At 39.8% G+C, this 11,591-nt stretch overlaps 2 protein-coding genes across 3 annotated transcripts; one reads left to right on the top strand and one right to left on the bottom strand.

Moving 5' to 3' along the window:
• The first annotated feature begins 311 nt into the window (after positions 1-311).
• LOC5572991 (UPF0488 protein CG14286) lies at positions 312-7,359 on the top strand. 2 transcript variants are annotated; one of them, XM_021849971.1, is made up of 3 exons: positions 312-421; positions 510-742; positions 6,933-7,359. In XM_021849971.1, exons 2-3 carry the CDS (start codon positions 511-513, stop codon positions 7,316-7,318), a joined length of 618 nt encoding a protein of 205 aa, XP_021705663.1. In that variant the 5' UTR covers positions 312-421; position 510; the 3' UTR covers positions 7,319-7,359. The 2 variants fall into 2 exon arrangements, with proteins under 2 accessions (XP_021705663.1, XP_021705664.1); XM_021849972.1 differs by having other exon boundaries at positions 333-421; positions 476-742.
• A 59-nt stretch (positions 7,360-7,418) lies between these two features.
• On the bottom strand, positions 7,419-11,125 carry LOC5572992 (28 kDa heat- and acid-stable phosphoprotein). The gene is made up of 4 exons (XM_001654269.2): positions 10,922-11,125; positions 10,766-10,853; positions 10,339-10,706; positions 7,419-8,004 (listed from the first exon to the last, which is right to left on the bottom strand). Exons 1-4 carry the CDS (start codon positions 10,929-10,931, stop codon positions 7,988-7,990), a joined length of 483 nt encoding a protein of 160 aa, XP_001654319.1. The 5' UTR covers positions 10,932-11,125; the 3' UTR covers positions 7,419-7,987.
• Between the last annotated feature and the right edge of the window lie 466 nt (positions 11,126-11,591).

Here is an 11,591-nt window from a genome sequence, read left to right as displayed (position 1 = left end):
AAAAACCAGTTTTTTCGTTCAAATTTATAACAATCCTTATGAAAATCTATCATCCCATTTCAGATAGTAAGTGTAATGCAATGATAGATTTTCTTGAGCATTGCTTGAATTTTGAGCAAAAAAACTGGTTTTGAAAATTTGTAAAACGATGATGGTTATTTTCCTCTTAAGTTAACCCCCTAAAATGGTAGTTTATACCGCACAATTTTTTTTTTGCGTGTATCTATTTATGCTATCAGTGTAGAATTAGTACTAAAGAGCGAATTTGATGATGGACGTAATTTCGCCCCCATCAGTAATGATGATGACGTTTTGAACGGCTGTTTGTTTGATGATGAACGTTCAAGATCGAACGAAGACAGCTCGGCACGTTTGTATTGCTTTAGTTAGAAAGGGATTCGTATCTATCAACATTTTGCAAGTGAGCAATTTGGCATTTTTTTAGTAATTTCAGATTGATATTAACATATAAAAGTATTTTTTCCCTGTGAAATTTTCCTTCACTCTAGAATGCCTCCTCCGAAAGCCAGATTGCACAAAACAACGGGAAAGCTGAAAACCATTCCTAAAGTGCCGCAATCGGTTGTAAACCAGACACCATCGAGTTCGTCTCCCGGAACACCACAATCCGTTAGCAGTCCACCGGAAGTAGATCGACAATTTGAACTAGAACTCTACTGGTGCATCCAGCAGCTGGAGAATTCACTGAACGCGCCTCACATGAGAGAGAATAAAAAGAAAAGTAAGGATATATGTGAGACCTTGTGAGACGTTTCTTCCGAATCTAATAACAGGGCTAGAAGCGACCTGGGAGGGAGAAACCAATACAAAATTTATGTACGTCATAGTGAGCCGAGATTCCGCTGTCACGAACTGTCACTGTGAGCCCAGATCTCAAACATTGGACTAACATGGAAAAAGCGCGTAACTGATTAAAACACACTTTCGCATTTCATCAAAAGTGACAAAAATTGAATGAAATTCAATTCATGCACATAATGCAAGTAATGTCACGTGAGCACCTTTCAACTGATTGAATATAAAGTATTGAAAAACGCATGGTTTCACTTTTTCCAATGAAAATTAATATTTGGTGCATAGAAAACTGTGGCCCTTTTTCCATGTTTGTCAGGAAAGATCGAAAGTACACAACAAAAGAAAACTAGCGATTTTTCCCAAGGTAAGATGTTTATTTTTCAGAGAATCTTAGCGGACGTTTCCCTAGGAATATTTTTAAGTTATGATTCTGATAGTCCCTCACTACATTCAGATAACTATTAGTGTTCGTATATTTGTAAGAGTTTTTCAGGAATTCATTCGATTTGCCCAAAGATCCCTTCAGATATTACTTCAAGTATTCAGGAAATCATTTAGTTATTTCACAAACTCCCTGCAAGAGTTTCGTTTTAAATATTTTCAGGAATTTTATTGAGTACAATCACAGAAGTTACCTCAGGAAACTCTCCTCCTAACATTTTATTAGAATTTGTTCCAGAGAATGTCCTCTAGGAATTATTCCAATGATTACCTCTAGGACTTTTCTCCAAAATTGTCGTTTAAAACATCTAGAATTCAACAAACATTATTTTTTTACAAAATTGTAATTTTTTTTATCAAGATTTGCTTTGGCTAGTTAATCTCGGAACCCACGGATTTACTTCCCTTCCGAAGGAAGTCGTCACTATAACTTTTACGTCATATGTGACTATCTGATCTGATTGACCCAAATAAATAAATCTCGGAGATGAGATTCGATTCCGGCTCCTCGGCGTTTGTTCTGGTCCCCATCGGGATTCCTCATAATTTCTATCAGGAATTTATGTAAGAATTGCTCCAGGAATTACCCCAGGGATTGCTCCAAAGATTTCTCCAGGCAAACTTAATGTAATTTCTCATGAAAGTCATCAATTTTTTTCTGCAGGGATGTCTCCAGGAAAATGACGGATTTTATTTAGAGGTTATTAAAGCTTTTTTAAAGTCCGGAAGGTATTTCAGAAGAAAATCCGGATGAAACTTGATTGAGTTCTAAAGTAATACCTTGGACAGATACCTGGTACATATACTATGGTACATGTTGTCAAGAAAACTTTTACAAGACTATCTTGAATGAAGACAATTATCAGTATGGAGCTCAATTCAAGATAATTGTACCAAGAAATCCTAGACTGTTGAAGATATCCTAGAAGAATTCCTAAACAAGGAGCCGTCCATAAATTACGTTAGAAAGGGAGAAGGAGGTAAGATAAAACCACAACACGTTGCGATTCGTACCAAAATTTCATACAAATCATGTTAAGGTGGGGGGAGGTGAGGAGGTCGAAAGTTTCCATTTTTTTTATGTATTTGGACACATTCTTCTATTACTTAACGCTAAAATTAGTTGGATAGTTGAAAGATATAATCAATCAAATTTTTGCATAATATCCTTCAGGAATTCCTTGAAAATTATCAGACAAAATTCCGGCAAAAATTTGTATAGGAAACATCAGAGGAATTACAAGAATGATTACCGTAGTTTTAGCTGCTGTGAAACCCTAAGGTGAAGATGAATCGATGCCACATTTTAAATTTTCAAGAGCACAAATCTGAAGAATCAGATATCCGTTCAAGCAAAAAACTTAATCGATTGGTCACTTGCTGGTGGTGACCAATCGAACAAATTTTCAGCATGATCGGTTGTGAAAATTTGAGATTTGGTTTCGACTCATCTTCACCTTAAATGTACTTTTGAAGAATCCATGAAGATTTTACATGAGAAATTGCTTATCAGTATAGTCAACTTTCGTTCGTTGCACTAAACCTGTAGCCCACTTAGCGAAAGACTTTCACTAATCGGGCTGAGTTTCGAGCTGTCAAATGGCATAGAACAAAAGAATATCAGAGCTACCAACATTGATAGTGGGCTATTATAGCTATTTATTTATTTATTTATTTATTTATTTGTATTTGATCCATCTGACATAAAATTTGTCTTAATGAATATAAGTAAAACTAAAAAACAAAACGAGCAACAAACATCAACATTACATGAAATGCACACTTAACTATGTCTAAAGTATTCAGCAAATCGATTACGAAGCGTCGTCATAGTGATGTTAAAATCGAAAAGATGATAAATTTCGTTGAATTTCGTTGCCATATATCTAGTTGGGTCATGCTGTCCGTATAGCGTGTTCCGACTGCCGAGACTGACAAAATTCCGTCTACGCAGATTCCGCTCCGGAGCGTAGATGCTAACATCAGCCAGAAGGGATGACGAATCGATGTCCCCTTGAAGCAACTTGGCTACAAAAGCGGCTTGCGATACACAACGCCTGTTCTCCAAAGTATCAATCCCCAATAAACGACAGCGGTCTTCGTAAGGAGGCAGGTTACTGGGATCACTCCAAGGAAGATTTCTAAGGGCGTGGCGCAGGAATTTTCTCTGAACAGATTCAATTCGGGTAATCCAACTGGCGTGGAACGGACACCACACTATCGCAGCAAATTCCAGAATAGAACGAACTAGAGCGCAGTAAAGGGATCTCAGACACAGCGGGTCGCTGAAACCTTCTGTTACCTTCAGAACAAAACCAAGCTGTTTGTTTGCCCTCGAAACGATGTCATTAAAGTGATAGTTGAACGTGAATTCTTCGTCCAACCAAACGCCCAAATCACGGACACGTTGTACTCGTTCAATCGCTGTACCAGATAGCGTGTATTGGAAATGAATAGGGTTCCGCTTTCGGTTAAACGATATAACTAGGCATTTTTCAATGCTCAACGTCATGCAGTTTCGTGAACATCACGCTTCGAAATCATTCAACAATCTCTGAAGGTGATGGCAGTCATCCAAGGAGTCGACGATCATATAGACTTTTGTATCATCGGCGTAGAACAGCCTGGTCCCGGGCGGTAAGACTAGAGATGCGTCGTTGATGAATAGTGAGAACAACAAAGGCCCAAGATTGCTGCCTTGTGGCACTCCGGATAAATTCGTGAATGAGCTCGATTCATTAGAGCCTATTTTTACGCATAACGATCGGTTGGTGAGATATGATTCAAACCAATCGATGAAGCTATCGGACACGCCACATTTGCGAAGTTTTTGTAGAAGGATTCCGTGGTCAACACGATCAAACGCCGCTTTCAAGTCCAGATACACTGCGTCCACCTGTTTACCAGCATCGATCGCTCGTATGCATTGCGTTGAAAACTCAACGAGGTTAGTAGTGACCGACCTTTTCGGGAAGAAACCATGCTGATCACTGGAGATGTACTGTTTGCAGCTATTGAATAAGGAGTCGTTGATGATAATTTCAAATACCTTTGAGCAGACACATAGTGAAGTAATACCACGGTAATTACTCACGCTACGTTTGTCACCTTTTTTATGAATTGGAAATAGGAACGACATTTTCCAACTTCGTGGGAATACTCGGCATCCAAGTGAACGATTGAACAGCTTCACCAAAGGTATAAGCAACGCTGAGCATCTTTTTAGTAGCGCTGGCGGAATCCCGTCTGGTCCAGGAGTGTAGGAGGGCTTCAGCTTGGTTATCGCACTTGCTACTTCTCGTTCAGAGATTTCAAACATTTCATAGCTGAAGACATCACGAGTAATATCATCCAATGCAACATGAACTTGCGATGGCGCAGCAACGAAATTGTTGAAAGCACGTTGGAACTGTGCCGCGAAGAGTTCGCATTTGTCGCTGGCGCAGTCAGCTGACTGCTCGTCTAGGTACATCGATGTCGGTAGGCCGTTTTCTTTCCTTTTCGAATTTATGAACGACCAAAATTGTTTTGGGTTCGTACGAAGGTTCTGTTCCGTTCTTCGTTTATAGCGAGCATACAGTAAAGCATTATAATTCCTGTACTCACGACTTGCTTCATTGAATGCCAATTTTGTCTGTTGCGATCGATTATTGCAATAGCACCGAAGGGCAGCAGAACGTCGGCGCCTAAGCAGACGTAATTGACCGTTAGACCAAGGCGGCTTGCTGGGCGGGCGACGCGGTGGAACATTATTCGTGACTGCTTGGAGCACAGAATTCGTGAAGAAATCGACAGCTTCATTAATATCAGGGATCGAATCCAGATGGTTCCAGTCAACAGACATTAATGCGACATTTAATGACTCAAAATTAGCTTTTTGGAAGTTAAATCCAGTGTAGTCGTGTGACATCTCGTATGTAACTGGCAACGGGCACATGACTATCAGCTCAATTGCAGGATGATGGTCATCAAGTGTCGTGAGTGCTTCGGCCGCTGCAAGAAGTGTGAAATTAGGCAACACAGTATCACAGACGAGGACGAGATCGAGGGTACGGTTTGTCGTGTTCGTCAATGTGTTGACCTGAGAGAGTCCATGGAAGCAAAACCCATCCAAAAGTGCAGAACTCGCTGGGCACATACGAGAGCGATCTAGATCGATAGAGAGACGATTGTCCGCTTCAGCAGCCCAGTAGATGTCTGACTGATTATAATCACCAAACTGAAGAATTAAGTCGTTTTCTGAGAGGTTGTTGTGAACGGCTGCGATTGACTCAATATGACAACGAATAACATCCGCATCGTTCTTCATGTCAGGTGGTAGGTAAAATACCCCAATGCTCACATTTCTGTCAGGCAACAGGATCCTAACCCAAAGTTGTTCAAGCTGGTCATTGACAGGTGTAGGGTCCGAACAGCAATTGAATTGCGAAGAAACAGCTATCAAGACTCCGCCACCTCTCGATTTATTGCTGTTTAGAGCGCTGCAATCTGTCCTGAACACGGAGTAGTGACTCCCAAATAGCTGAGCTGACAATATGCGGTGGTCTAGCCAGGTTTCGGTTAAAACAATCACATCATAATCCAGCTCGGTAACAGCGAGGAAGAAGGACTCGATTTTTGTACGCAAGCCACGGACGTTTTGGTAGTAGATGCGCAGACTGGAAGGTATGAGATCGTCAGGTAGTATACTGTCAGCACATTCTGTGTACTTGCCTGACTGCACAGGTTGGGAGACCCCTTCACCACACCCTACTACAGGACCGGGACGGCTGTCGAGCGCTGGCTGCATGGTCACGACTGTAGAGGGGGACAAAGGGGCTCCCGTAGTGCTAAGGATTGTGCGTCCCGGGTGTTGAAAACGATGCTCGTTGTTACTACGCATGTCAAAAGATGACGAATCAGCATTGGTCGCAGTAGGAGTGCCAAGAGAGATGTCTTCAGCTAAGCCATGGAGTACTTCTTCCAACGTCAAGTCAGGATACGGTGAAGATGATGAAGTGTAGCCGGAGGTATAGCCCAATTAACGGGAGCCCAATTAAAACGTAGCCCACTTAAAGATAGTGCAACGAACGAAGTCCGACTGTAGTACAGGAGTAAACATTGAATAAAATGCCGGCGAAATTTCTGAAAAAACTTCAAGAGCAATCCAAAGTCGAAAATATTGAGGAATTCCGGAAAGACTAACATATTTCCTCTGGAAGTAAATGCGGATGATTTCTTGTAGGAACTCATATAAAAATGTAGGGCAGGATAAATGAAAAAAAAAAAAATGGCTTAGGAATTCTTGTAAATCTTCTTGGAAAAATCCCTAAACCTATTTCTTTAAATTTCTTAAATGAACCTTTGTAGATTTTCTTCAAAGAACTCCTGTAGGAATCTTTGAAAGACCTCCTATAATAACAACTGGGGAAATCAGTTGTCGATTCATTGAAAAAATATCTGGAGGAAACTCTGAAGTAGTTTGGGAGATAGCTGTAGGTAGAAGCGTTAGTGCTCAAGGAATTCCTGGAGCAAATTCTAAAGAAATTCGTATAAATATCCTTTGAAATACCTTTAGAAGAATATCTGGGGGAATTGGTGGAGATATCACTGAAAGATGTTTAGAGATTTCTGAAAGATGCCAGTAGAAATCTAGCCATGTAATAATTACATTTTACCATTTATTACTATTTCAGCTGATGATACCTTAAAACTAATAAACACTCTCAAATCAGCAAATCAACCGCTGATCAAAAAACGCCAAATAATGCGGTCAACTTTCGGTGATTATCGCACCAAAATGGCAGAGGAAGAAAAAACGATGGCTCTCAATCCGGAAAGTGTACGATTCGACGCGCCCAAAAAGAAAGCCAAGTATCATTTCGTCAAAAAAGCCGCAATCTTCAGCGAAGATAATAAAGAATTTCGTTTCAACTTTGCCAACATCCAACTGGATGATGGGGAGGCCCAACCAGAAGAGAATCAGCCATCGGAACCCGTCCTGCCTCGCAAAGAACTTAAGGTTAGAGTCATCCCACCATCGGATAATTCGTTTAGATTTAATTTTAACGTGGAAGATTAGGTAAGGCCTTTCGATTTAATGAATAAAATACCATGAACACATGTCCTGAATTGTTTTTATTAAACATCCGTTATTTAAGTTACAGTAATTTATTGTTTGCCTGCGTTCGTTCCGTAGCAAGTTTTTGATTTTTTTTCGTGCTGTGCAAGGATTTTATTACATTTCCAATTGATAGTGTGTAATAAACTTCTGCTTCTTGTATCTTATGGCTGATAGATTTTACATCTGTTGAACATCAAACCAGATTCGGTTATAAACTCCTTGTTAAGTAAATTTGTGAACATATTGTTGTCTCTTCGATAGTTTAGTCAAGTTCAATGGTTTAATGCTCAACAAGAGTTTAACAAAAACTGAGAAAGTATAAGGTATACAATACATAGTGCTCTCTGTGATTTATCGACTGTTTCCAGGAGGGAAGCTATATTATCTGATAGATCCAATCGAATTATAATTTGCTAAGGACCGAGATGGCAGTTTTTATTTGATTTTTAATATCTTTTTGTTTTGGTGCTTACGAAAGATTGTATGATATAAAATACATACCTCGCCTGATGTGAGCCGATTATTGTAAAGATATTTATGCAAACAAAAACTGCTCAAGTGATCCAGTTACTTTACAGGCCGGTTAAAATCAGCTATACGGATTCCGAATTCTACGCTACTGGGTGCTTACTTTGCGTCCTTAGCTGTAAGAGATAAAACAAATCATTGTAAAATTCAATTGATTGTACCGCATAATTCCAAATTTCACAAAAATATATTGTTTTTTGCTCTATGCATTACGATATGTAGATAATAGGGGGAAGTGTGAGTTTCGAGGAAATAGATACTGATTGGTAGCGATTGAGTGTCTTTAAAATCAGAGACTTCATGCCTGAAAAATGAGACCAAACATGAACCAAAAAAAGAAATAAAAAAGGAACCAAAAAAATAAAATCATTCTTTTTTTTCAAGGTTTCTTAAGGAATTCAGGAATTAGGAGATAAAACTTTGATTTCGCGCATATAACCTGACCAGACATATTTCTTAAGCATTTTTTTAATCCTCGTGACATTCTCGATCAACCAGTGTTACAATTTCTTTATAGACCTTTGTCCAGCGATTCGATATCGATCGCTATCGAAAATCACTGACTTGTTGATTGGGTTATTGCTCATATTGCTGTATGTATTTTTCATGATTTTCTCCATAAATTTCATCAATAGTTCATAAAGAGACACGTATGCTCTGACCTGTTCAAGTTCATATTCCTAGTCATTGAACGCGTGTGCAAGTGCAAAGTTCACATTGGCTGTAGTTCGTTACATCCTTTGCAGAAATCACAAAAATATGGAAATACGTGATTAATTTAATTATCCAAATCCAGTATACTTGATTGTAACGCGTATAATTTTGAATCTAGGTACCATTGATTGATATCGATTTTTTTCTGTTCATTGCTCATGTTCTGAGAGAACAAATGCCTACTAGTTGGTTGGAAGGTCTCATTTTCCGTTTGTACAAGAAAGGGCATCGACTGGAGTGCTCCTTAATTCGGCGTACAAAATCATGTCTGGAATTCTGTTCAACAGATTGAGACCGTATGAGGAGTCCTTTGTCGGCGAATACCAAGCTGGTTTTCAAGAGGGCCGATCAACGACGGATCAAATGTTTACCTTGCGTCAAATCCTAGATAAATTCCGAGAGTACAACTTGCAGACTCATCATCTGTTTGTAGATTTCAAATCACCGTACGATTCAGTGAAGAGAAACGAGTTGTGGCAAAGTATATCCGAACATGGCTTTCCGGCGAAGCAGATTAGACTGATTCGTGAAACGCTTGATGGATCGAAATCAAGTGTGCGGGTGGTGGACGAGATTATATGCTCCTTGGCTTTGCGGACGATATCGACATAATCGGGATTGACCGTCGAGCAGTGGAAGAGGCGTTCGTGCCTTTCAAGAGGGAGACAACGAGGATCAGGCTCACGATGAACACCACAAAAACGAAGTACATGATAGCTGGTGGTCAACGTGGGTCCGGACGTGTTAGTGGTAGCGAAATTGTGCTAGGTGGTGAAAAGCTTGAAGTGGTGGAAGAATTTGTGTATTTTGGGACACTAGTGACATGCGATAATGATGTTACCCGCGAGGTGAAAAGACGTATTGCAGCTGCGAGTCGTGCTTTCTACGGGTCTCGTAGCCTGCAAACGAAAACAAAACTTGCGTTGTATAAGACACTGATCCTTCCGGTTGTCCTATATGGCCATGAATCATGGACATTGAAGGAAAGTACTGCGAACAATACTCGGCGATAAATTAGAAAACAGGATCTGGCGGCGTCGCATATACCTTTAGAAATTACTGGAGGTTTCAGCCTTGGATTGTTGGAGATTTTCCTGAAACAAAATCTGAAGTAATTAACTAGAAGAATTTCAGGATAAATTCCTGAAATAATCTGGAGGGATTCCTAGAGGTGTTTATGAAGTATACCATGAACAAATCTCTGGAGCATCCCTGAAGCTTTTCCTTGAGGTATCTGCGACGTTAATAGATTTTTACTTTTCAACATATCTGAAAATTGCAATCTGGTCGTATGTATTCAGAGCAAAAAGTATGCGTAAATGATTGTGTTTAGATACTCTTAAACTTTTCTGAATATTAAGCGCAAATCAATTGTTGAAACACAAAATTAATTCGTTAATAGGAAGATTTGAAGTTAGGGAATATTCCCTGATATCACAAGTGAATGAAATAATACTCCGATTATTCATGATTAAAAAAAGCTATGAAATATGTAGTCTGCAGGGAGAAAAATAAAAAAAAAGTGATTTTTAAGACCATTTTTCTTTAAGAAACGCATTTAGGGTCATTCATTTAGACTTCTAGAACCTCGAATTATAATTGAGTCTTTTAAAAGAAACCTGCTACCAGCCCTGGAGTGTGAGTGACCTGGATTTAGGGGGTTGAAGTTTGTTACAAGAGTGGATTATATGGTACCGGAAAATATGACCTAAGCGCAAATCAAACGACACCATTACCTTTCTTCTCAGCCTCTCGACGAGCGGCCGCTTCCGCTCGGTGCTGCTTGATGATAGCCAATCGAGCCAAGTCAGCTTTCGCCTGGGAAGTCTTCCCCTCGGCATGCCGTTTCATATAGGCAGCATGAGCTTTCTGCTTTTCAATCTGCTCCTTTTCTCGGCGAGAAAGCTGAGGTGCGTCAGTCTCTTCCACATTTGTGGCCTTTACGAATGCCTTCTTCGACTGTCGATTAGGATTCTCGATTTCGATCAAGGCTCCCGCTCCTTTGACTTCTTCTTCAGATTCCTCCTCGGATTCTTCACTTCCTTCAGCGCTTCCCTCCTCATCGTCCTCTTCTTCTGAAGATTCTTCACGGGTATTCCGCCATCTGCAAAACGAAAGCTTTAAAGTGTCGTTCAAGCTCACACAATCCTAAAATAAATTTACTTTTTCTTTGATTCGTTTGCCCGCTCCGCTTCGAGTTCTTCCGGGCTAGTGAAGTGACGATTGCGTCCTTTGTGGTTAACATATTTTCCTATACAACAAAGAACACAAAATTGGTGGCATCTCAAAGCGCATATCGTCAGACCTACACAAACCTACCTCTAGGCATTTTGATAAAGCGTTTATCACAGTTTCACACTACCGTTGAATATTTCCAATCAGACGAGCGCAATTATTTGGTCTGTACCCAAATTTATATAGCAAAATAATAGAAATTTTACTTGCACAATGTGAAGCGAAAAATGGTGCTGCTACGGGAACGACACAAACGCACATTCGTTTTTCGCACAAAATGTCAGAAACAGTCATCAACTGTCATCGATGATTATAAAAACGTCAAAATTTGTACTAAAACCCTAATGCATTCACACACTGAAAAATTATAGTGCACGCAAAATTACAGAAAAGCAACCGGTGCGCGACTAAACTACACTAAGGCTGTGAACCTGAGAGAGACTCGCGAAGAGGAAAAATATCAACGTCATATGCAGCCCAGATTCCCCTCTCACGAAACGTCAAATGCAGCCCACCGTTTTTATGGCTGAAAAAGTGAAAAGTATTGTGTTCAAAGTAAATTGTTATTAAAAACCTCAGTCGGCGGAGCAGTTTGTTTTTTCCAAAGTTGCTGATAAATCTAAGCAGAAGATTAATTATTTCTAATGTCTGCTACGTTTGCTGGCATGACATTTCACTCAAACGGCTATTTATGATTCGATGTGATGCAAACTCAATCATTTTTTGCTGAGAGGTTCATGTGAGGATTTGAACA

The sequence above is a fragment of the Aedes aegypti genome, chromosome 3 (genome assembly GCF_002204515.2).
Source record: "Aedes aegypti strain LVP_AGWG chromosome 3, AaegL5.0 Primary Assembly, whole genome shotgun sequence".
NCBI lineage: Eukaryota > Metazoa > Arthropoda > Insecta > Diptera > Culicidae > Aedes > Aedes aegypti.
Note: the sequence above shows the minus strand (reverse complement) of the source record. Positions and strands in the feature narration are given on the sequence as shown.